Raw genomic sequence first — 25,402 nt, 5'->3', positions numbered from 1 at the left:
AGACAGCAGGTGAGATTTTCTTAGATGAGTAAAATTAGAGCATGTTTTATGATGAAATAAATGACTACTTCTAGCAGGAGTAATCATTCAGTTCTAAGCAAATAACTATAGATTTCTTCAATAATGAGCTAAAAAGCCCAGACAAAATTGCATAGTCCCTCCTTATAAAAATTTAAGTCCATAAACTCAAACTCTCAGAAACTTATCCTCACAAATCCCAAATGCCTACAATGTCTTATTTTTACAATCTTTTGAATATGGGAGATAATAACCACTTGTGGCCACTTCTTGGACTCTAGACAACCCAGCCACCCAGGCTTATCTGATTGGAGGGATGGAGCAGCAGGTCACATGGCAGAAGCACTGTCATAGAGATGCTCTAGACAGTTCAAACATTGGGCCTTGGACTCCATGTCCAACTGATGTAACTACCACTGCAAATAGCTATTGCAGCATATCAATAATTCACATAGCAGATTAAAATCAATGTTAGTGATTTCTTGACTCATGCAAGATTGGTACAAGGATTTCATCTGTATTGAAAGCAGGCTAGAAAGCAGGAATCTTTAAACTGTAAAGCAGCAGAGATGGCAAGAAGGCGAGGGGATAACTGCCCCATTTGGGGGAAGTTCCTAACAATTTCATGTGTTGAATGCTTTTATCATGATAGGTTGTTGAATTCTGTCAAATGCTTTTTCCACATCTATTGTTAGATGTGGGTTTTGTCCTTCTTTCAGTTAACATGATGCATTACATTAATTGATTTTCAGAAATGAAACCAACCGTATATTCTGGAGATAAATCCCATTTGGTCATGGTGTATAATCCTTTTTATATGCTGATGAATTTGGTTTGCTAGTATTTTGTTGAGGATCTTTGCTTCCATACTCCTAAGAGACACTGGTAGTTTTCTTGTGATGTATTTGTTTGGCTTTAGAATTAGGCACATATTAATCTTTTAGAATGAGTTTGGAAGTATTCCCTTCTCTTCTATTTTTTGGGAGAGTTTATGAAGAATTAATATTAATTTTTCTTTAAATATTTGGTAGAATTTAGCAGTGAAGCCTTCTGGGTCTGGGCTTTTATTTGTAGGTAGATTTCAAATTACCAATTCAATCTCTTTACTGGTTACAGGTCTATTCAGATTGTCTATTTCTTCTTGAGTCAGTTTCAGTAGTTTGTCTTTCTAGCAATTTGTCCATTTCATCTAAGTTATCTAATTTGTTGACATATAGTTGTTATATATAATTATAAAACAACTTATAATTCTTATAATTGTTTTATGTCTATAAGGTAGCATTCCCTCTTTGCTTCCTGATTAGAGCAATTCAGGTCTTTGTCTTTTTTTCTTAGTCAGTCTGGTGAAAGGTTTGTCAATTTTGTTGATCTTTTCAAAGAACCATCTTTGGTTTCACTGATTTTCTCTATTGTTTTTCCACTCTGTTTCCTTAATTTATGCTCTAATCTTCATTATTCCCTTCCTTCTGCTTGCATTGCAGAAGATTGGTCCTTTTGGCATGTCTCTCCTGGTATGGAACCTTTCTTTGCCCTGCTAGTAACCTGGGGCAAGGGCAATTGGGACCCTAGTATTCTCAGCCTCCTGCACCTGGCATAGAGCCTCTGTCCTACAAGTGGGGGCTGAGTGAAGGAACGGAGCCCTCAACCTGTCCGCTGCGTTCACCAGGAATTTAACTCATTCAACCTGGATTTGGAGGAGATGAGAAATTTTGGCAGCTGTCCCTTTTGGTGCAACTTGGTAACCCATAATTGGGAGCTGAAAGTAGAGGAAGACCTGTGTTCTTGGCCACACCCACTTAAAGTGAAGCCTCTGTCATGTTTAAATAAAACACATTGAAAGCATCTCAGATTCTGCTCCCCAAAGCCTGTGGCACAGGAGGCCGTGGGACGGTGGTCGCCGGGCCCGAGCAGGGCGTCCCTTCCCCTCCCTCACGGTACTTACGAAGGAGTCGCTCACGACTAACACCACGTTAGGTGCTCCGGCTGCTCCCCGCCTCTGCCCAGCTGCCCCGGGGGCCGGTGCCGTCAGCGCCGAGGCTGCGACCACCGACACCCACAGCAGCAGCATCGCGGGCAGCGGTTCCGCCTAGTAAGATAGTCGGCTACTGGGTCCGCCTTGTCCCTCTGAGATTCTCTCCAAGGGAAAGGAGGGCGGGGACACTGACCAACTTCTCCAAGAGCTGGCAGTTTGGTTTTCACATAGCAGCAGAGCTTCACCCACAAAACTACAACTCCCATCAGGCTCAGAGAGAGAGCACACGCGCAAAGGAGGAATCCCTGCATTAACCCACGTCAAGACCTTTTAATCAAATACCGAGCGAACTAACTCCCCGCCTCCGCCACTTCAACTCACGTGAGCAATGCCTGGGAAATGCGCATGCGCCCCCATTCCAGACTTGGCGTTTGTGGAAGAGCGGTGTATGTACCAGGTAGGTTCGAGGCTCTATCGCTTTTGCAGAAGTTGGAGCCTATAGGCGGTTGAAATGGAACTTAGAGTAAGAATCGGTAGCCAGGGCGGCTCGTTTTGCGCTGAGCAAACGTGGCTGAGTGTTGGGCAAGAGCGTGAACTGGGCGATGATGAGCTGGCAGTGCGTCTGTCACTTAAGTTGGATGGGGCGGTTCCCTGGAGGGCCGCTGGCTGGGCCGCCTCTGGTGCAATATGTATACCGTGGGGGCCCTCGAATACCTTCCCCAAGGAAATCTCTAGCGTGTCTCGTTTCGTTGCCTCTCTTTGTCCGTGTGGTAAGGATTTATTGTCCTGCCGTGGAGGGAGGAGCGGGGCCTAAGGAATTTCAGGTTCTAGGCAGGGAAAAGCTTAGGTGTTCCTTGCCTTCAGAGAACAAAGGAGAATAACTGAGCAGGATCTCAGAGGAGGAAATGTGAAGCTGTGTGACGTGTTCAGTTAATTGACGTAGGTTCGGAATACCATTGTTTTGCTGCAAATAATCACTGGTCGCCTTTGACTGTTGAACTCCTTCGGAGACTTCTGGAGGAAGCTTATTTGTGTGTCAGAGCCAGACTCCTGATTTCATTATCATAGTTTCAGGTATATAATTTGCGCAACACACTAGTCGTTTTAATATTTTGACAGGAAAAGGAGGACTTGTACCACTTAACATAAAATCAACTCTTAATACTAATATCTGGCAGTGTTTTTGCATAGAATAATTATAATAAAGGGCAGAACTTATTTATTTAATGCCCACATGGCACTTACTAAGTGCTGGACATTATACTAAGCATTTACTGAGCACATACTGTGTGCCAGCTACTTTTACATGGACTATTTTCCGTAATGCTCATTTTCACCATTTTGTAGATAGGAAAATAGGCTTCGAAGATTAAATGACTGGCCCAAGGTTACCCAGGGAGCCAGTCTGAACAAGACTGGAAATTGAGCAGTCTGTGCTCTAACTCACTGAATACTGTCTCCAGTTAATTATCCAATTTCATGACAATCTATTGATCTTAATCTCTTGTTAGTGTGAAGCAGAATTGTTAATCAAGCAGCATGATAAAGATCTGTGGGGACATGCAAAAACGTAGTTTCCGTCCACAAGGACATTGTATTCTAGGGAAACAAAACCTAACATACATGAAGTAATAGTATGGCATGGAAAGTAATCAGGCTCTCTCATAAACAGACTATCTTTCCAAAATTTGTTTTGAGTTAATTTGGAATGTAGAACATATTTAATTATAGAAACAATACTGACTGACATTTAGATTCATTAAAAATTACATTTAACTTTATTTGTGGTATACTCCAGATTCTGTGAACTGTATTTACTCTCTATGGCCTTGTTTCTACAGGAGCTGTATTCTGATGACAGGATAACAGAAACACATCTTTTTCTTCTGCTTTCTTCCCTTGGCACCATCAGTGGGAGCAGGTGCTGCAGTGGGTTAGAGCAAGATAAATATTTTAGGGCCGCAGTGACATAGTGCTGGAAGAAGCTAAGAGGTTTCTTAGTCCTGTGTCCCATCTGACATTCAGTTTGTCTACAATGTTCCTGTGCAGCGAATTGTCCAGTCTGTGCTTTTTCATCTCCAGTGATGAAACACTTTCTTTGAGTAGACCATTCCACATTTGTATAAGTTGAATTAACAGTTCTTATTTTGAGCTGAAGTCAGTCTTCCTCTACTTTTAACCATTCATTAGTCCAGTTTCTTTTCACTTCTATGTAGATTCTTCCTTTCAACAGTATTTCCCCCAACTCCTTCTCTGCCAATTTTTTTCCCATAGTCTTTCCCCAGTTTCTTCAGCTAGTTCTCATATAATTTCAGGTTTCTTCATTGTTTTGATCTCTCTTTTCTGAACATATAACATTTTTGCTAATCAGTAACTTACCCTATCAGAAAAGGTACTTTTGTGTGTGCACATGTGTGTGTGTGTGTGTTGCAGGGAGGGTAGAGGCTCCGTATGGGCTGCTATATCAAAATACCACAGATTGGGTGGCTTAAACAACAGAAATCTATTTTCTCATAATTCTGGAGGCTAGAAATCCAGTACCAAGGTGTTGGCAGGTTTGATTTCTTCTGAGGCCTCTTTCCTTGGCTTGCAGATGGCCACCTTCTCACTGTGTCCTCACAAGGTCTTCTCTGCACATGCTTCCTTGGTGTCTCTTTGTCTGAATTTCTTTTAAGGATGACAGATTGTATTAGGGCCTACCAATATGAACTCATTTAACCTTCATTACCTCTGTAAGAGACCTATCTCCAAATACTGTCACATTCTAAGGTCCTGGGGGTTAGGGCTTCAACATATGAATTTTGGGGGAGACACAAACCCGTAAGAGCTCCATTTCATACCTGTATGTTTAAGTTATCAACTAAAGATTTCTAAGTTACACCAGGGTCAAGGGTGGGGATCACCATACTGGTGAGCCTCAAAGACAAAACAAAACAAAACAAAATAAGATTTCTAAGTTAGGGATTGCTTGCTTTAGTGAAATACTGTGAGGTTCAGAAAGATCTTCAAAGATCTTCAATTGAAGAATCTTGGTCTAGGTTTTGATTCTCTGTAGTTCTTATAATGTCCAAAATACCAGCAGCACTGTATTCTGCCTTAGGAAAAAGGAAGCTAAGTGTGCAGTTTGTGACTGTGTGGAATAAGTTCAGTATTGTCTTCACATCCGCATTGTACCAAACACTGTAGGGAATAAAGAAAGAACTGAGAATAGTCTCTGCTTTCAAGGAGATTCCAGTCTAGTTTTGGCAGACACACAGACACACATACCTGGAAGTTTAATAATAATATAAAAGGTATCAAAAATTATAGTTAATTGCTAAATAAAAACCGAAAACTATATTATCCCAAATTATGCTTTAGAGAATGCTAGCGTGCTTCAAAATATTAGCTGGTTTTCACTGAAATAAATGTTCCATAATCAGAAGTTTCAGGATTGCTGGGTTAAACTATCTTTGGTTCTTTCGGACTTCTCAGAGGCTTTAAAATACTAATATACGTTGTTGCTTTGAAAAAGAGATAGATGGGTATAGTAAACAGTATTCACAAACTTATTAGGCCATTCATTAACACCTGTAAGCATGCTAATGTTCCTTGGAATACATTTTTGGAAATGCTGGTATAGATAATAAATGTAGAAGTTTAGTGTGAGATTGGTCTGGAAAGGCTATATGCTTGACTGTTGAACTTGGCCTTGAATTACGTGTAGCATGGGAGTGGACGGAAGTGAGAGTGGATAGGCTGAATAGGAGAAGCAAAGATGTACAGGAAGAAAACTCGGAGGGATGATCAAAAAAGTAGTGTGAGCAAGTATCAAAACATTAACATGCCTTTTGGTGGTAGGTTTTGGAAGCTGGGAGTTCAACAGCCATTAACTGAGTGTGTATTACTCAGTAGGTACTGGCTATGTTCGTATAAGGAGCTCCAAAGATATAAGACTTGCATTTAGGGATTTATCAATTTGGGAGTCGGGACACATCTATATAGAACAATAAAAACAGTCTGTTTAGTTCCAGTTGAGTAGGTCAGCTAATAAGTGGTTCATTGGAGGGAGAGATCCTTGTTGTGGGCTTTACTCTAGTATTTGTGTAGTAACTAATTTGAAGAGGATGTTCATGTTTGACGATAGCTGTCTTTTGAGGAATACAAGCAAGAAGATTACTTCTTGAGAGAGCAAGGAAAAAGTTTGCAGAGGGGGTTGGGGATTTTTGAATGTGTAGAGAAAATTTATGATAACCACTGGTTGTTATCACATAGTTGTTTTAGGAATGACAAGAAAGTAGTGAAGTTGATTGAGAGGTAGCAGTAGATAAGGAGAACAGAACTAATACAGGTTGTGTTCAGGCACTCCATCTATGTACGTACAGGTTAGTGATGTAATCCTAACTTTACCAATGTGGAATAGGCTTGGAGTGGTGAAGTAAGGTGCCCAAGTTCTAATGGGGTTTGGACCTAGATCCATTTGATTTCCTAAGCTCACTCTTAACCAGGTTAAGTTAAGAATGTTGGGTGGAGATGGCATAGCGAAGGGGCTGGCAGAATCTGGGGTATCTTGTAAGAATAGAGTTGAAGTGACTGAGTAATAAATTAAAATCAGGTGGGTGGGGAGGGCAATCAAATATTGCTAGATGGGGGCTAAAGGAATCAGTTAAATGGATAGAGTCAGGTTTTTACTTTTATTTTATGTTTTTCTTTGTTAACATTTACTTTACTTTCCTAAACATTTTTTGGATTACCATACTTTTTTTATCAGTACGACCCTGTACTATTGAACTGACCATTCTTAGGTGGATCTTTTTTTTTTTTTTGACCAGTAAGGGGATCGCAACCCTCAGCTTGGTGTTGCCTGCACCACGCTCAGCCAGTGAGTGCACCGGCCATCCCTATATAGGATCCAAACCACGGCCTCAGTGCTACCAGCGCCACACTCTACCGAGTGAGCCATGGGGCCAGCCCCTTAGGTGGATCTTTAATGCATGGTCTGATCTAGTAACCTCCTATTCCTTGTTCATCCCTACCTGATCACTTAAACATTGTTCACTTCTTAGTTCTGAAGTAGCATTTTTTTTTTTCATTTTATTCAACTTTTCAAAATTACCTCCACCCAATCCATGAAGCATTCTAGATTTAATTGTGTTTGACAGAAGCCACTTTAAGGATGCCATCAAAATATTTTAGAATTTGTAGATATGTGGTTGTGTTAATGTTTTTTATGGCTATTTAAATGCATTTTTAACACTGAGAAACTTTTCTGTTTTCATTAGATTACAAACTAATACAGTTGCATGACATGGACAACTTTTGACATACTTATAACCCTTTATGTGGCTTAGAACAAGGTTCATTTCAGTATAGTTAGGCTGCAAATTGGGAGTAAATAAGTACCTTTATGTGTCCTAGATTCAAAACAAAATAGCATAGAAGTAGTTGATATTCTTTTTTGTTTCAGTTCTTTATATTGATGTCAGTGTATTTTGAGTTTCTACAGTGTTTTTTCAGAATCTCTCTGATTTCTTATGGAAGTTTCCTCTTATCACCTCAGACTTTAGGAATATAGTTTAGATCAATTCAGAAGTTTGGAGCTTAAGATTTGTGTCTTTCTGTGAAAGAAAAAAGACAAAATTGTGCATAATTATTTCTCATTTTGAATTATGAAAATTAAATATGAATCTGATGTGTTAAGAAAGCAGAAGGTTTTGAGTTGTGGATGTCTTCCCTTTTATGTGAGTGTCTTATATTTGTTTTTATTTAATTTAGATGGGGAACGGGTAAGGAACAATCTGAAATTCAATTCAGGAAGAAGATATAGGTGGTGATAATAGGTAAAAGGTAAGTGTCTTGTCTAGAATGCCAAATAATAAGTAATTAAAGTCTATTTTTACTTAATGATTGTCATTACCAGTTCCTTTCTGAAGAAAAGCTTAATGGCATAGATTTTTTTATGTCAGACTATAGGTCATCACAAAATACCTTTATACTTTGGTTATTAGATTTAAAGGTATCATTTTTTTTTCTTTTCTATAATTAACTGTCATTGTCATTATCATTACTATTTATTATTATTATTTTTGTTTTATGGAATCTTTATATGGGTGTAACAGATATATAACTTAAGGTTCCATAGCCTTTGCTGAGTACTGTAAGGATGTATCAGTTCATTTACCTATAATTGTTAACTTTGAGGGCTGTCATTGCCTTTTTGCCATGACTGTCATTTTCTAACTCTTTTTAAGTGCAGTTGTTGCTACTTTTTAAGCTTGATTTATGTTGGATAAAAACATTTTATATGCTGAACCCGTGGCTCACTCGGGAGAGTGCGGCGCTGGGAGCGCCGAGGCTGCGGGTTCGGATCCTATATAGGGATGGCCGGTGCGCTCACTGGCTGAGCACGGTGCGGGCGACACCAAGCCAAGGGTTACGATCCCCTTACCGGTCACACACACAAAAAACAAAACAAAACAAAAAACATTTTAGGTTGGTAGTAGAAAAAATTTCATTGAGTGCAAATGCAAAATAAATGTTCTTATTAAAAAAAAATCAGTTGATATGGAGGATAAAGAAATGGGAGGGGAGGTATAAAGGGAAAAGTATTAGTAGGGGGGTTGTGGAAAAATATTAGACACTTCTAAGAGAGCTAGGTGTTTCTCTGAAGTGTTGGAAATGCTTACAATCAAGGGAAGTATCCCAAATACAGGAATGTAAGGTTATATGGAATCATTTTGAGTAGAAATTTTCACTATATAAAAGGAAATGGGTTTGAATGGTACCTGGTAAGTGGTTAGTTCTCAGTAAAGGTTTGTTTAGAAAATTAGTGAATAAGCCTCTCCCCTTCCCTTCAAAAAAAGGGGAAGAAGTCGTTTTCAGGACTAAAAAGAGGCAGATTATTTTGTCTTTTAAAAAATTAACCTCCTGAAATTTATATACATACATATATGAAGATACTTCAGAAAGTTGTGGAAAAATAGAATTATAAAGCAATATGAATCTTTGCATGAACTTTTTGAAGACCCCTCATGTATGTGTATACATACATACGTGGACACACACATATATATGTATGCACACATATATATATACATGTTAGGTGAAGAGAGAGGGCCTCAGTGCTAGCATATGGTGCTAAATGCATGTCAAATGAAGAAGGAATAGGAAGAGAATAGAGGATTCCACTGCAGCGTGAGGAATTGTAATCACATATGGAGACACATGTGAGTATGGAAGGATACCGAATATTAAAATTGGTTACCAAGAGAAAAATAGTTTGTTTCTAGTGGTCTTTAAAAATAACCTCATTAGAAATTTTATGTAGCTCCCTATTTGCTGCTGTATTACAAGTCCAAATTTGTCTGTCTGACTTTCAAGGTCTTTTGTAATCTGAGGCTCTACATTACCGACCCAACCTAATTTTCTTCTGTTCTTCAGTTAAGTCCCTTCTGATCCATTCAGCCTAGTTTTCTCATTGTTTCCTAAATTTGCCACGCTCATTCCTGTCTCTCTCTTGTTTTGCTCATGTAATTGCCTCTGACTGGAATAATTTTCTTTCTTCCCTCTGTTCTTAAGTCCTGTATTCTCCGTCTAGTAGTCATTAATTAATTAATAGCACACACCTTTTCTTCTCTGAATTCTTATTGCACTTCCACTCATTATCCTTAGTTTAGCATTTATGCTTTAATGACTCGTAAGTCTCAGGTCTTTCTCTTCATTAAGGTTATATTCTTTAGAGCAGGGACCTTCTTTTCTTTTTCTTTTATGTCATGCCTAGCAAATAGCGTGGGAGTTGCATGTGGTTTTAGTGCTGGTTGGTTCTGCCTTGTTCATATATGCTCCAACTTAAATGTTAAGTGATAGAAGAGATGGCAATCTTTGTCCTGGAAAGGTTACAGTCTTTTGTTTGTTTTTATTTGGTCTTATCATGAAATTGTATTTGTTCTTTTTTACCTTGGCCATCTCTTGATTTTTTTTTTTTTTACTTGAATGTCTCTTTTTACTACACTTGATCTTAGCCAAAAGGCCGAGAAGCGATGAATGTCTCTTTTTATTCGTCTGTTTGAGTTGTCATCATCATTCTCTTTTTTCAGTCCGAAGTTTTTTTTTTAACCAAACGAAACTGGTTTGAGAAAATTTAATGTGAAATCAGCATTGAAATTTGTTACCTACTCCAATCAAGATTTATACACTACAAAAAAATCCTTCTGAAGTTTTCACTTGTAAATTAGTACAGAGATAATTTCAGGTAAAGTGGTAGTTTCTAAAATAAGAGCATATGAAATTTGTTGCTTTAAGATTATACAGTTACTTTAACTAGGTATAAAAGTTACTTTTCTGCCTACTTGGGGAATCTGGTTCTGGCTGTAGACAAATTGTTTTTATGATACCTTAATTTTTATATTATTTTGAATGCTTATATTCTTTATGTCAAAAAAAATTTTTTTTTAAGTTTAACTTCACAAGCTTCTTTGGTCTTATACTTGTATGTCAGCCTCTTCTTTGGTTATAAAGGACTGTTATTGTACCAAGTTAGTGATCTATCTTTTTGGTTCATTTTGCTGCCTTGAATATTTGGAGTCTGTAACTACTTAATATTTACCCAGCTTTTTTTTTACCTTCCTAATGACATTAGATTTGAATGGAGTTGGCAGAAAATACAAATATTTCTTTTTTTTTTTTTTCATGAATTGTGATTGAATTTGACTTGTTTACTGATAAGCGAAGTTAAGTTGTGAAATCCTAAGATATGCTAATTTATTTAAAATTAAATGAATATATCTTGAGATTAAATGAAAAAATACTTCGCCTACCAATTGAAATATCTTATTATGGCTGAAATTATTGTAAAATGCTTTTGCATATTCATTACTTCCATTCAATTGTGTTTATTTCTTTTCAGAGAAAGTAATAATTCTTTAGTAATCCAAAAGTTAATATCCTGAATTATATTTTACAGGAATTCGAGAATGCTTTCTTATACTCTACTGTGATATTTACTGAAATTATTTGTATTAGCATTTTACTGTGTGACTTGGGCTTGATCTTGCTTAGTATAGAATTGTATTGAGATTGGTATGTGTTATGGGTCCTGGTCCATAAGATCATTTGTATTTTAGCCAAAAATATGGAGACTGAGTAAAATTAAAATACAGCTCAATTTCAACACATATTTATTGATCATTTGTAATTTGTCAGATACTAGGTCCTGGGGATGAGACAGTAAAAAAAAAAAAAAAAAAAAAAGACGAAAATCCCTGCCTACACAAAACTTACATTCTGGTAGGGTTAGGGACAGATAAGATAAATAAATAGAATATGTGCTGTATTCGATGTGATAAGTGTTTTGAAGAAGAATAAAGCAAGGGAAGGGATTAAGGGAATGTTGGGTGGTTAGAAGTAGGGGGATGAAAAGATAAAAATTTTAAAGTGTGTCCAGAGAAGGTTTCACTGAGGAAGTGATATTTGAGTAAAAATTGGAATAGGTAAGAGAAATATGCTGTGCACATATTGGGGGGAAGACTGTTTCAGATAAAGGAATCACGGGTGTCTTTTTCAGATGGTTAAGTTTGTTGGAACTCATACAGTTAGGTAGGTGTTATTGTAGATTCACTCAGGCTTTTTGCCTTGACAGAATGTCCAGCAAGGAAGTGAAGACTGCTCTGAAAAGTGCTAGAGATGCAATCAGAAACAAAGAATACAAAGAAGCCTTGAAACATTGTAAGGTAACAAATATTCTTTTCTTTCACAGTAAAAGTATGTTACCCATTTATAAGCATTATTGATTTGTAATATGTGCATTTTAGTGTATTTTGCTGTAATTTTGTCTAATCATCACATTGTCTGCTTGTGGAGTTTTATGACATGGTATGAGCATCCCTTCAACAGATCCGTCTCTGATTTGTGCAGATGGAGTTAGGTACTTTTTTCTCTGTGTTCTCTCAGAACCTCATATCTGCTTTCACCACAGTGTTGTAATTATTTCCTTAAAAATCTGTTTCAGATTCTGAACACTAGGCAGCAGGCAGGTAGTCGGTACTTACTGATTGCTGGTTGACTATGGCGTTTACCATTTGTTCAGCAGTTATGTGCCAGCCATCATACTTAGTGTTGGGAACATAAGCATTAATAAAGCCCTAGTGTCTAGACCTTAACTTTGGTAGTTGCCTAAGTTGTTGTGTGTTTTTAGGAGGCAGCATTATTGATTAGAATGGAACTTGTGCTGTATATTGGTAACATTGCGAAAAGTGTTATGTGGCAGCACATAAGCCTGGTTCAACTTGTGGAAATGTTCTTATTTTCTCTATTTAAAACCTTTAGAGGCTAATTTCATTTTAGCTGCTAGTTTTGTTTTTCTTTCCCTAGAATATATTTGCTTTCTGCTTCAAGCTATTTTATATTACCTTAGCACATAGCTGTTATTTCTGAAAGCAGTATTTCTACGTATAATTTTTATTCCAGTTGGCAGGTGTTGTTTAAACATTCATTACCACTATTTATTTTGAACATATTTGGTATAGTCATATTGAATCTACTTGCCTATCCTGTAATTTCAGTGAAAAATCCATCTGTCTAAAATGGGGAAACATTGTCATGGTGAAGGAAAATTTGAGAGTTGAATGATATGAAATAAGATTGAGAACAGTTTTGTGAGTTGACCAGTAGTAGTGTGCAGTCAGGAGGGATGGTTGGTAGTTACCGTTCTTTTTATACCCAGTATTCTCAAAGAGTAGGGGGAGGCATTTGATTGAGGCATCAGGATCACTTGGGCAGCTTTTAAAAAATATGCCTCCAGTTTCAAATCCCTTATAATCACTGATACAGTCCAACTCCCTCTCTCGTTGAGGAAACTGAAACCAGAGAGGTTAAGTGGCATTTTGAGGGTCACCCAGTCAGTGGTAGATCTAGATTTCCTGACTCTTATGTAGACTGTCTTTTTGTTGTTGTTTGTTCATCAGCTTCCAAAATTTAATGATCTTCTCTTTTAATTTTTTTTAATCAGACAGTGTTAAAACAAGAGAAAAATAACTATAATGCCTGGGTTTTTATTGGGGTTGCTGCAGCTGAACTAGAACAACCTGATCAGGCCCAGGGTGCCTATAAGAAAGCTGCCGAACTAGAGCCAGACCAATTACTAGCGTGGCAGGTATGTAGATTTTTTTTTTTTTTTTATATTATGGGAAAGGATTTTTTTGCATTTTTCAAAATATAGGTAACAGTATTAAAATAAGCATTTAAGGGCCGGACCCTTGGCTCATTTGGGAGTGTACGGCGCTGGTAGCGCCGAGGCTGTAGGTTTGGATCCTATATAGGGGTGGCCAGTGCTCTCACTGGCTGAGTGTGGTGCAGACCACACTGTGCCGAGGGTTGTGATCCCCTTACCGGTCAAAAAAAAGAGCATTTAAATCACCATTTGCCCTATGTAAGAAAAAAATTTAAATTTATTGGTCTTTTAAACCTGAAAGTTAGTTAAAAAAAAAAAAAAAAAGCAGTGCCAAGGATGTTTACTACTATTTAACATTCTATCCAATGGAGTATTTCTAAATGTGATGACTCAGATTGTAACATGACTACATAAACCTCCAACTTAATTATATGTACATATAAAAACACCTGGAATATTCTTTTTTATGTTTATCTGAGGAAAAAGAAATGTGTATTAATATGTTTTCTAAAAATAAAACAAGATAAAAACGTTCAATTCTCTATTTTTGAATGCAAGTTAAATTCTTTTTACTTGGTCTTAATTTTTTTAGTTGAATTTACCAACTTTTTCATATTTAATAACTTTAATTTGTTTCAGATCTCAATGACATCTTTGAAACTGTGATTAATAGAAGATAGTAGGCTCTAGGGAGCGTGAACCTGTTTATCTCAGGCTCACATGAATAGAACTTTCATGAAGGTATCTGGTAACACAGAGAAATGGCTGCTTTTAAATGTACTGATTGGTTTGGGATATCTGATCTTTATTTGAATCACAAATGACAATTTCAGTATAATATTTGGATTTTTTTTGTTTGACCATATAAAAATAGCGTCATATAGAATAGATCTTAAATCTTCTCATTGCATGCATGTTGTATACACACACAAAATGGTAGCTATGTAGAGGTAATGGATATGTTAATTAGCTTGATTGTGGTTATCGTTTCAAATTGTATACATATATCAGAGCATCAAGTTGTACACCTTAAATATATACAATTTTAATATATCAATGATATCTCAATAAAGCCGTTTAAGAACCATGTTCTGCTGAAATTTTAATAAAAAGATGTCACATCTTAGGGGATAAGATTATAGAATAACCATTGAAAAATGTTTTTTATTTGTGAAACACTTCCAATGTATTTTCAAAAGCAAAGAGAATGATGTAATGAACCTCTTTATGCCCATCACCCAGATCCAACAAAAATTCACTCACAACTGATATTTTTTCATCTGTACTTTTGTGTGCTCCTATTCACCCCCAATTATTTGTTGGCAAATTCCAGACATACTTCTTCTGCAAATTATAATAATCTTTTATCATAAGTAAGCTTTATAGATTATCACATTATTTAGCAAAATAGTTGAATGTGGGAACATAAGACATTTTGGGAAGAATAATCACTACTACTTTCTCTTTTAGGGGTTAGCAAGCTTGTATGAGAAATGTAATCACATAAATGCTAAGGATGACTTGCCTGGTGTTTACCAAAAGCTCCTGGATCTTTATGAAAGGTAATGAATATATGAGAAAAACCCAGTTTCTTTAAAACCTTGAATTAGACTGAATTGGTTAAAAATTATATAGAAGTAACTCCAAACATTTACTGGGAATTAGAAAGTGTTTTTCTTTCAGACGTTTGTCATAGAATCTCTTTGATTGTGAATGAAATAGAATTAAAACATTACTAGTAAGAGGATTGACTAATTTCAAAACTTTGATATTAATTTCAGTCAATATGATGGAAGACAATATTTCTTAGACCTTTTATTTTTTATGAGATACTCATTTTGCAAACTCTTATTGTAGAAGTAAGAGGGTATGTTCTAATTTAAAATAGTGCCTGGTAATATTATTGGGATATTTTAAACTTAGTGGTGTTTTAAGTCCTCGGTTGTTTTCATTGATTAAATTCAGAATCTTATTTTATTTTATTTTTGTTCTAAGTGTTGACAAACAGAAATGGTGTGATGTCTCTAAGAAACTCGTGGATCTGTATTACCAAGAAAAGAAATACTTAGAGGTTGGTTAATGATTTTTGGGGGGTCCTAGACTTTTTAAAGATAAAACCATTATTAGAAGAAAGCTTTCATTTAGCTTAAAGAACAATTAAAACTTAATATGCAGTATGATATTAAAAGAATTTAAGAGCTACTTCAAATTACAGTGCTTTGAAAACTGTAAATTAGAAGGCACATGCAATGTATTGTAACTTCTAAACCTTTTTGAAACTGGGCAGGGTATAAATTAAATAAATAGAAGCATCATCTGTGGAACTTAGTGACCCAGCTGTGGTGTCTCCATGCTGATGCTATAAGTTATGGGGACTGGGCACGTAGTCATCATTCCTGTATCTACTCTGATATCTCAGTCATACTTCTTATATAAGGGCTGTGTGGATTTGCCCAGTCATCTTATTTTTTATGGAGTTCATAATAGATAGGGTACTGTGCTTTTGCTGTTTTTATGTATTAACAGATAAAAATAGTTTTTTTGTAGACTTTATATTTTTTATTGGCATTTTTAGTATTTAAGATAAAATAACCATTTTAAATCTTCTTTGCAATAGGTAGCTCGAACATGGCACAAACTGATAAAGATACGGCAAGAAGAAGGTGCAGACAACCAAGAGCTTCATCAACTATGGAGGAAATTGACTCATCTGCTGGCTGAGAGTACTGAGGATCAGAATAATGAAATTCAACAATTGGTATTGATTTGTTTATTCCTCAGTTTGTATCACGAAAATTGATCATTTAATTGAATTTAGAAAATGGAAACATAATGAAATAATATAGAAAAGTACTATATGTCAGACTAAGTATTTTGTAAATGTACAATTTTAAATTCATAGAGACTCTTCCTGATAGAGTTAGAATTATTGGCCTGCAGTCTCATATGAAGTCTGGATGGAATTGAATTAGTACTCAGGGTATCAGAATTTCGTTCCTTTGTATTAGAATCCACAATAAATCAGTAACTTAATCCCTGTAAAAAAGAAACTATAAAAATTGGCTGTCACAAAATTGCTGTAATTTCTAAAAAGTTGTACCTTGAAGGTGTGCTTCCTTATACTTGTAAACTAAGAGTAGTGAATTACCTTGAGGTTTAACAATTCAACTAGAGTATTTAGGGCATTTCTGTTTAGGATTTAGAATATATACACCTAGAAAATATTCCTTTTCAGTGTGCAGATTTTCAAGTAATTGAAAATAATTTTTAAAAGACATAAAAAAACCATTCATTTTGAACTATGATTTGAAAATATCTCCATCATTCTTTTGTAATTTAAGTTCAAAAGTCAACTTAATTTCTTATTGTTATAAATAGCAAGTAAATGTACACTTGTTAAACTGAATGGAATTTTTAAACCTAAGTAATTATAGACTCTATAAAGGATGTGAAGTCCCTTTCCTTGTATGTTTGTTCATTTGTTCACTCGTTAAATTGTTCCTTTATTCAGAAAATATTTACTGAAAACCTGCTATATTTCGGGCAGTGTCCTAAGAGCTGTGGATAAACATGTGACAATAAGGTTTCTATTTCTTGGTGTGATAACAGTGGTTTATCAGGGCATAGATTCAGTTGTGGAAAAAAATAGAGTCGTGACAAAATTAGGTAGCTTACCAACTTCTCTTAAGTCATATCTTCATAATATACCTTCATTATTTTTCTTAAAATAGTATAGGTTACCAGAATATCAAACACATACCAAAATAAGTAAAATGTCCTTTTGAATTATTATTTCTCCATGAAGGAGAATTAATTATTCTTATAATTTTAAGAATTGATCTCCAACTGTTAGAAATAAGATTTGGGGGAGGTTTATTTTCACCTTGAAAACTGAGTGTTCAGAAAAAAATGTATCACCTATTTTTTCCATCTGGAATAATTTCATTTCTATTTTTTAAGACCATTTATGCCAGCTAGACTGTTTTAAGTTAGGCTACCTTTTTTGAAAGATTATTAACTTTATCAGAGCAGTGAAATTTTACTTATTTATATAGAATTTATACAATACTTTCCAAAGAAAATTTGAGGTAGTGAATTGTATTATGTGTTTTTATTATTAAGTCATTAATATTCATTTAAAAATGTAAAACTTATGTAGCCAAATGAATGGTCTAAAGTGCTTTAAATTACTTGCCTTGGATCTTGCTGTTGCTGTTCTTGCTCAAGACATATTTAGAAGCCTCTTTGGGAATTTTCTTCAAAGTGAGTTAAAACTATAAGGCAAGTGATTTCATTACAGTTCAGTTTTTCTTTTACCAAAAGTATAACTTACCTTCATAAAAACATTTTGTAAAGGTTGAAGATTTGAACCGAAGAATGTGCTATTGATTTCAGAAGAGATATTTTAAAAATAATGTGGGCAGTAGGAGCTATACTAGCATATAAGACTATGCTCTGGTCGACTGCTTTGTAGGAGACAGCAAGCACTTGAAGAATGTTTTGTTAAATTAATGTTGTTAATTTATAGTTATCAGTTATTAGTTCAGTGCAGTCTGCTGTCCAGTTGGAATTAGAATGCTTTCCAAAACTTACATGTACAATTTTTTCCTCATAGAAATTGTCAGGGCCAGACACAAAATACATCTGTAGTTTGTATAAGAGTCTTATACATTTAACCATTTATCACATTTCTAATTTAAGTATGCTACAGATGATAGCTTTTTTGTTTGTTTCAGCTTTTAACTGCATTTGAGAATGCATTGGGCTTATCAGATAATATTCCTAGTGAAGATCACCAAACACTTTACAAGCATTTCATTCAGTGTTTATCCAAAGTAAGTTGATTTTTTAAATCTCTAATGTGAATTTTATGTATTTCTAATTAGGAAAGTGTTCACAAATGCATTTTACTACTACTGGAATTTAGTTTATTTTGCTTTTATATTTTCAAGTTTCCTCTTGAGACTGCTAGGTTGAAGAAGGCCTGTGAAGGAATGATAAACATCTATCCCACTGTACAATATCCATTAGAAGTGCTTTGTTTGCATTTAATTGAATCAGGTAATTTCTTCTTTATTATTGTCCTAGAAGTGTGTGATTGTGTGGTAGTGACGTTGCTATCAGTCAAAAAATGTTTTAGTGCCTACCATATGTAAGGTATTGTTTCAGTGTTTCTGGACATAAAAGAACACAATATGTAGTTTTTGTGCACATGAGAAGGCCAATAAAGGTAGGAAAATACAGCAATACAGAGGAATTGTGAGTTTCTGAGTTCATTCTTATTGACAGCAGGAACTGAAAAGGATCTTGAATTTTCCATAGATATTAAATAAGCAGGAGGAGGTGAAATGTACTCCAGATGGCATGAGCAGAGCTGTGGCACTAGGAGCGCTTTTTAGGAATAATAATAATGTTGGTTGTAAGAATTTGTGGAATTGAGCAAGCAACTCAGTTTTAGGTACATTCCAGGGTAAAACATTATTCTGGGGTGGAAATTTAATAGTTAATGCAAGACAGGAAAAAGCTATGTTTAATGATTCTTTTTTTCTTTTAATTGCTCCTCTAAACCAAACTTTACATATGGGTCTTCAGAACTGAAAACCTGGAAGATCTCTAAGGGCCGACCTTCTCACCCAAAGTACTTCAGTATCTGTAGAATTTGTTACTTCACAGCAGTTAATCACTGGGTTCTCTTCTACTGAGGAGAAATGTATTTTATTTTGTCCTGCTTTTCATGTTGAGACTTGAAGATTTGTTTTCAAAATAACTCAGTTTACAAAGCTTCATATAACAGGCAGTAAATAGCTTTCACTGTTGTTATCTGTTGAAATGTTTTTCTCCTGCTAAAAGACCGTTTTGATTTATTTTGCTTTGTTACTGAAAAGGGGCGAATAAAAAAGCTTGGTTCTTCAAATTCAAACAGAAAAGAGCTTCTTTAAGATTTTGTGCTCTACAAATATTAGAAAATCCAGATAGAAATAAAGAAATGAATGCCATCAAATTGTATGTGTTGTGTTTTTTTCCTCCAAAGTTAGGTTTATTTAAAATAAAAATTCTGTAGTATTGATCAGTTTCTTTGGGATATAAGAAATGAATTGTTACTTAAAATAAACACACCTCTTTTTTGTAGTAAAGTTTAAGAAACAGAATTCCATAGGTATTAGCATCCAACCTGGACCTCTTCAGAAAACCCTTTATCCTTGGAGTTTTAGCATTCATCAACCCCTAGTCCAGCTTGCCTTTTTGAGAAATAAAAAGAATATTGTCAACCTGTTTTAAAGTTGTTACATCTGAAACCTTAGAATCCTTTACATGTTAAAAAGAGCAGATAAGCTAAGTAAATGATTTTCTATTTAAAAGCGGGAAGTCTATTTCTGCTATGTTTTTATCCTCCACCAAGGTATATATTTAGTTAGTATTTTCAACAAGAATTAGTATGGAGTAGAGGAGGATTGGGAGTTGAAGCTGGAATATTCTTTGTCTCATGACACAGGATCATTAGATTTGTTATTACTGTTGCTGGTTTTTGAGAATACTATAGAAAATTCCTCTCAGTGCCACTTGGTTGTATATAGAGAGTGTGTTACCTAGGGCTAAACATGAACATAGATTCCGCAAATCTCATTTTTTTCTGTAATTGTGAAACAATAATAACTTTTGTTTTTATAACTTCTAGTTGTAGATGTTTGTTTCTATAACTCCCAGGCATTAGCAAAGGGAGTACGTTAGGAAGGTTTACCTTGTCGTAAAAGTTGTTTCTGTTCATCTCAGCCTTTTGGAAACTGTTGTCATGGACCTGCCCACACTTTGCTTACCTACGCACCATTTTAGATACCCTAAATATGGACGATTATTGGAGAGATACGTGATTAGCTTTTCCTCTTTTCATCCCAAGGGTATTTTCTGTGATTTTATGTAGCCAAGGTAGTGACATGAATTATGTTTTTATGGAGTAAGAGAGTTTTGACTCAGATGAGTAGAGATTGGAAGTAAAATTTTAGTAGCCATTTTTTTTTCTTTTTTAGGATGGTGAAGATTTTAAATTTTCTATAGTAATTTTCAGCCATTGCCTATTAACAGATTAAGCCTTTTTGAACATCAATTCGTGATGGTATTTTTAAAGACTTATCACAATATTTAATGAATGCCTGCTATGTATAAGATACCATGCTAGTCTCTACTCTCCAGAAGTTACTATTTAGCTACAGTGGCAACAAAGGCAGAGTATTTGTGTTATAAGAGTAATAACAAAGGCGTACTGTGGTATTAGCAAATACTGTAGACCTGTGGTTCTTAAAGTATGATCTCTGGACCAGTAGCATTAGCATCACCTAAGAACTTGTTAGAAGTGCCAGTTCTCGGGCGGAGCCCAGTGGCGCACTCTGGAGCGTGCGGTGCTGGGAGCGTGGTGACGCTCACGCCGCGGGTTCGGATCCTATATAGGACTGGCCAGTGTGCTCACTGGCTGAGTGCCCGTCACGAAAAAGACAAAAAAAAAAAAAAAAAAAAGAAGTGCCAGTTCTCAAGTCTTACAACAGACCTACTCAATCATAAACTTTAGAGGTGGGGCTCCAGCATACTGTGTTTTAACAATCCCTCTAGATGATTCTGATGCCTCGTGTAGATAATGTCTAGTTTAGACAGTACTACTGGATACAAGGGGAAAAAGTCACTGCTTTGCTTGGGAGGATGTGGGTGTTTAGAACTGGGCAGGTCTATTCTTGGAAGCTATAGTGAAAACATTGACAAAAGAAAATTCATGTCTGGAAGCATAACAGTAGCAGTCTTGTGTCTTTTTAACTGGCTTACTAATCAAAGTAGTATTTCTTCCAGTTCATTTTCATATTTTATCAAGCAGTACTAGTTTAAATTTTTTAGCCATTATGAGTTCTTTTACTTTTTGGTACTGATTTGGATTTCTAAGTCAGTATGTAATATATTACTTATGGATTATGCATTGGTGTGCATCTCGTTTTGAAAAATTTTAAATATATAAATTAAATGGTGTTATTGCAAAGAATTTACTTTTTACATCTGTCTCTGAAACAGTGGTTCCACGTGTGGTTTAGGAGTATATGTTTTAAACAGATATTAAAGCATCGTGTCTTTTTTTTCAGATGAGTTATTTTTGTTTGTTCTCTGTATTTATTGCTTCAAGTTGTAGTCTATTTGAATAACTTATTAAAATTTTTCCTGTGTGATCAAGTAATTTATTAAAGTGATGAATGCTATTCACAGTTTATTCTAAAGATAGAAATTACATTTCTCATTTGTTTTTATGCTTTTCTGGTAAAGGGAATCCTAAGATTGATTGAGGTTGGAGAAAATGACTAGAACAAAATATATAATGTTCTGTAAATTATTTTACCAAAATAAATTTGAAAATAAATGTAGGCATTGGATGCTTATTACGTAAGCTTAACCATGAACTTATGTAGAAAAATATAGTTTTAGGAAAATGTGGAAATGTACTGCTGACTTGTAAATCTAAAAAGAATGTGATTAAGTCCTTGTACAGTGTCCTGGTGAGTAGCCCACCCATCTTTTGATCCTAGGATGCTGGAAGAGTACGAGTACTCTGGATCTGGCTACCCATGTTTCTAGCACTGCATGGTTGCCCTTGGAGAGAGATTGGTGAAGACACTTTCCTTTGACAGGGATTCCTTCATTTTACAACCAAAATTGTTACTGCTGAATAGGAAAGAGAGACCTGTCAATTAGTAAGCTATGTGACTTAGCCTACTGGCAAGTAGCAGTAGGTCTCTTGTTTGAAACCCTTGAGTATGACTTCAGGTTCAGTGTCTGTGGGTAGATATTTGAATACTGGGTTTTAATATTTAAGATAATGAAAGCATACAATGTTCTTTATGAAATATTAATATTTTCTGCATTTGCTGGTCTATTTATGGTTTGAATTCCTGGTATCAAGATATGATGAAGGATGTTTAAGGGCAGCTTTTGAGATTTAAGTATATAGTTTTTGTCTCTTAGAATCTTGGTATATGTATGCTAAAACCTTTTTCTTTTAATTCCAGGAAGTCTTACTGATGAGGGACAGCAGTATTGCTATAGACTAGTGGAAATGGATTCAAAAAGTGGTCCAGGCCTCATTGGCTTAGGCATTAAAGCATTACAAGACAAAAAGTATGAAGATGCTGTTAGGAATCTAACAGAAGGTAAATGTACAGTGTATGGCATGTAACATGAGTTGTAATTATTATTTAGTCAGTAGACATTTATTTTTGAGCCTTTCTATAAGGAACACATATGTAAGATGGAAGGGAAAAAAATGTACCTGCATACCCTGGAGTCTGCTTAGGTTTGAATTCCGACTCTGCCACTCACTAATTTCAAGACCCAGGAAAAGTTAATTAAATTTTCTGTGTCTCAGTGTTTTCATTTGTAAAACAGGAAATGTATATATATATACACACACATATATAATTATATTTATAGATAGAGAGTGCACATGCATGTGAGCACTTTAGGAAGGCTTTAACTTAGTCTTATCCGCTATGATGTTTCAGGATGAACCTACATTCAAGTTGTGATCTGAATGACAAATTCAAGCCAGGCAGGTGGATGAAGGGGATGGGAGGAGCATTTTAGGCCAGGAGATGAATCTGTGAAATAGCCTGAGGTAAGAGGAAAAGTGTTGTTCAGGGAACTGCAGGTAGTTCAGTAAGGTCTGAGTATGAATTATGTGTGTACAGGAAGAAGTGAGGTTGGAGAGAAGCCTTGCAAACCTTGTTAAGGAGTTTGCACATTATCCTGAAGGCAGTGCGAAGTCAATGAAAGGTTTTAAGCAGGGGAATTTTGTAATCTGATTGGTATTTGTAAAAATATTCTAGCTACATTGTAGAGAATGCATTGGAGTGGATGACAGGCAGTTGCAGTGATATGGGATAAAGATTGTGGAAGTCTGAACTGAAGTGATGGTGGAAGAGTTGGAGAAAAGCATATGAAGAGAAATGGATTAGGGCATGGAATCAGTGGGACTTTATGATTAGATAAGAAAGATGAAGCAGAGGGGAGGAATCTGATTTGGAGAGGAGATGGTAGTGCCATTCATCTGAGTAGTCACAGAAACTTTGGCTTTTGTGATTGTTTTTATCCTTTTAGGCTTAAAAGAAAGCTCTCTCTGCACAACTGGATGGTATCATCTGGCAGAAGTCCAAGTCAAAATGCACAGACCTAAGGAAGCTCTTCTTTCATGCAATCAAGGTATTCTTTGGGGTTTACACATTAAGGGTAGCCAACTCAGTTTTCATCTTAAAGGAGAAAGGTAGTGGATTAAAAAACCCAGATGCTGTATTTTGTATTTTAAATTGCTGACTAAAGAGGTTAACTAAATGCCAAGTCTGCATGCATATCTACTAGTGTATATATTTTTAAACCGACAATGATTATTTATCAGAGGTTTCCTGCATTTGGAATTTTGAAACAGTCAGTTTAGGTGTGGGTGGAGGTGCTCTGTTTTTGTAACAAGGAAATTTCTGGTTGGTTCAGGATCTTCATGAGTTCTTAGTTTCTCTCGTGTAGATAAGGAAAGTCTTGGGCATCTTGGAGCCTGTCTGAATGTGAAGGAGTGAAATGTGACGATAGGAAATCATAAAAAGTGATTCACTGTTCCTGGCCCATCTAGTAGGTTAGCCTCTGAAACTGACAAACAGTTCACCCTGGCCCATTCTAATTCAGGTTTCTTTTCACCTTCTGGTATCCTTAGTTTGCTAGTAGAAATAGATGTAGTTACAGATGTTTTGGCTAAGGCAAACCTTTATTGTATAGGAGATATAGATAGCCATTGTTGTGTTTCAGGATATTCAGTTTTATTATATGCCGTGTGAAGATAGAGGTTTTACATTCAGATATGTTTTGTTTTAAATTCAGATCTTTTCATAAGGACAGGGAAGAATTTATATTTACTTTTGAATTATTCTTCATGTATGTTGTTTTGGAAATCTGTGCTTATTGTATCTGCAATTTATTATATGCTATGCTTAAAAAGAAAAAAAGAGTGAAGTGATATGGTTATCTTCATTTAGATGTTCTTTTGTCAGCTCTGAAGAGCATAAATAATCTTAGTGCATCTGGTGGCAGTCTTCATCAGAAGAATCTTTGTCTTCGTTTGAAAGCAGAGGCTTTGATTAAACTATCAGATTATGAATCTTCAGAGGAAGCACTTCATACTCTTGATCAGGTAGTCTAATCATCAAGTTTTTTCCTTTAAGTTTAATTAGTTTCCAATCAACCAGGCAACAAGCACTCTCTCCCTACCACAGATATTTACTTATACAAATTTTGTGTTTACAGGTATGAATTTACAATATGTGCACTTTTATAAATCATTCACACACTTGGAAACTTCTAAAGTTACTTGTTTGCCTCTTGGTTAAGTACTTACAGATGTCTTCATATGAAGCAATTTCTTTATTTCTAACTCTTATTCTCCTTTCTTCTTTTTGCCCTCTTTGGTAATTACTTCTTGATTATACTTAATTTGGGCTTCTAAATTTTTTCCTCCAGAAAATGTTTTACAGATTATTAACAAGAATAATTAAGGATGCTGGTAGCTTCAAGGTAGAGAAAGTTGTTTGTTTCATTCAAAGAAAGATTGATATTTAAAGAAGGAAACTGATTTCTTAATGCCTTTGGTTCAAGCAATTTGAAATTCCCTAGCAAAAAATAAAACAACATACTTAGCAAATTATGAATTATAACAACATTGTGCCTTAAAGATTTTTGTCAGGTAAAGACTATTTTTTGACTAAAATTAAAATTATATCACTCAGTGGATTGCTGGGTTTTGAGTTTCTTTAAAAAAAAAATCATTGTTTTGTATATTTCAATGGGCTTTGCATTTTGTAATATTTTGTAATTTTTAAAAAAAATTAGAGCAGTTGTCAATATTCTTCAACAACTAATATCTTATTTTCTCCTTGCCTTCCCACTAATAATGTGTTTTGTGTGAGTGCTTCGTAAGAGGTCTTTCCAATAATTTTTTCACAAAACAAAATGAAAAGTTTCTTGGAGAACTGGAAGAGTCCAGATCTTAGACAAAAAATCTGAGTCCAGAACATGCAAAGCAAGGAAACTATGAAAGACTAGCTAGGATCATGTCAAAAAGACTCAGGAGCTGACATAAAGAAATTCTCACTGGCTGAAGAGGGTACCAGTAACTGCAGTGGATTGAAATATATCAAATATGTTTAAATACATGTATTCATAATGAAAAAAAAAATCAACAAACATCCTCAAGAAAACAA

At 35.4% G+C, this 25,402-nt stretch overlaps 2 protein-coding genes across 5 annotated transcripts in view; one reads left to right on the top strand and one right to left on the bottom strand.

Moving 5' to 3' along the window:
* ARSK (arylsulfatase family member K) overlaps nucleotides 1–2,098 on the bottom strand; it is a 47,244-nt gene extending 45,146 nt beyond the window's left edge. Inside the window, exon 1 of the mRNA XM_063086473.1 lies at nucleotides 1,961–2,098. Within this exon, the coding sequence (XP_062942543.1) occupies nucleotides 1,961–2,086 (126 nt within the window). The 5' untranslated portion in view covers nucleotides 2,087–2,098. The remainder of the gene's footprint in view (nucleotides 1–1,960) is intronic.
* Nucleotides 2,099–2,386: 288 nt separating this feature from the next.
* The window catches only part of SKIC3 (SKI3 subunit of superkiller complex), an 80,737-nt gene continuing 57,721 nt past the window's right edge, over nucleotides 2,387–25,402 (top strand). Inside the window, exons 1-12 of one of the 4 annotated variants that reach the window (XM_063086469.1) lie at nucleotides 2,387–2,447; nucleotides 7,745–7,816; nucleotides 11,607–11,697; nucleotides 12,975–13,118; nucleotides 14,607–14,698; nucleotides 15,132–15,207; nucleotides 15,754–15,894; nucleotides 17,873–17,971; nucleotides 18,089–18,197; nucleotides 22,172–22,312; nucleotides 23,259–23,360; nucleotides 24,197–24,336. In XM_063086469.1, coding sequence (XP_062942539.1) covers nucleotides 11,608–11,697; nucleotides 12,975–13,118; nucleotides 14,607–14,698; nucleotides 15,132–15,207; nucleotides 15,754–15,894; nucleotides 17,873–17,971; nucleotides 18,089–18,197; nucleotides 22,172–22,312; nucleotides 23,259–23,360; nucleotides 24,197–24,336 — 1,134 coding nt within the window. In that variant the 5' untranslated portion in view covers nucleotides 2,387–2,447; nucleotides 7,745–7,816; nucleotide 11,607. Of the gene's footprint in view, nucleotides 2,448–7,744; nucleotides 7,817–10,078; nucleotides 10,221–11,606; nucleotides 11,698–12,974; nucleotides 13,119–13,775; nucleotides 13,878–14,606; nucleotides 14,699–15,131; nucleotides 15,208–15,753; nucleotides 15,895–17,872; nucleotides 17,972–18,088; nucleotides 18,198–22,171; nucleotides 22,313–23,258; nucleotides 23,361–24,196; nucleotides 24,337–25,402 lie in introns of those variants that run through there. The other 3 variants (XM_063086471.1, XM_063086470.1, XM_063086472.1) reach the window with 3 other exon arrangements.

This window comes from Cynocephalus volans, chromosome 2 (assembly GCF_027409185.1).
Source record: "Cynocephalus volans isolate mCynVol1 chromosome 2, mCynVol1.pri, whole genome shotgun sequence".
Lineage (NCBI taxonomy): Eukaryota > Metazoa > Chordata > Mammalia > Dermoptera > Cynocephalidae > Cynocephalus > Cynocephalus volans.
The sequence above is the reverse complement of the archived record's forward strand: the minus strand, read 5'-3'. Positions and strand labels throughout refer to the sequence as shown.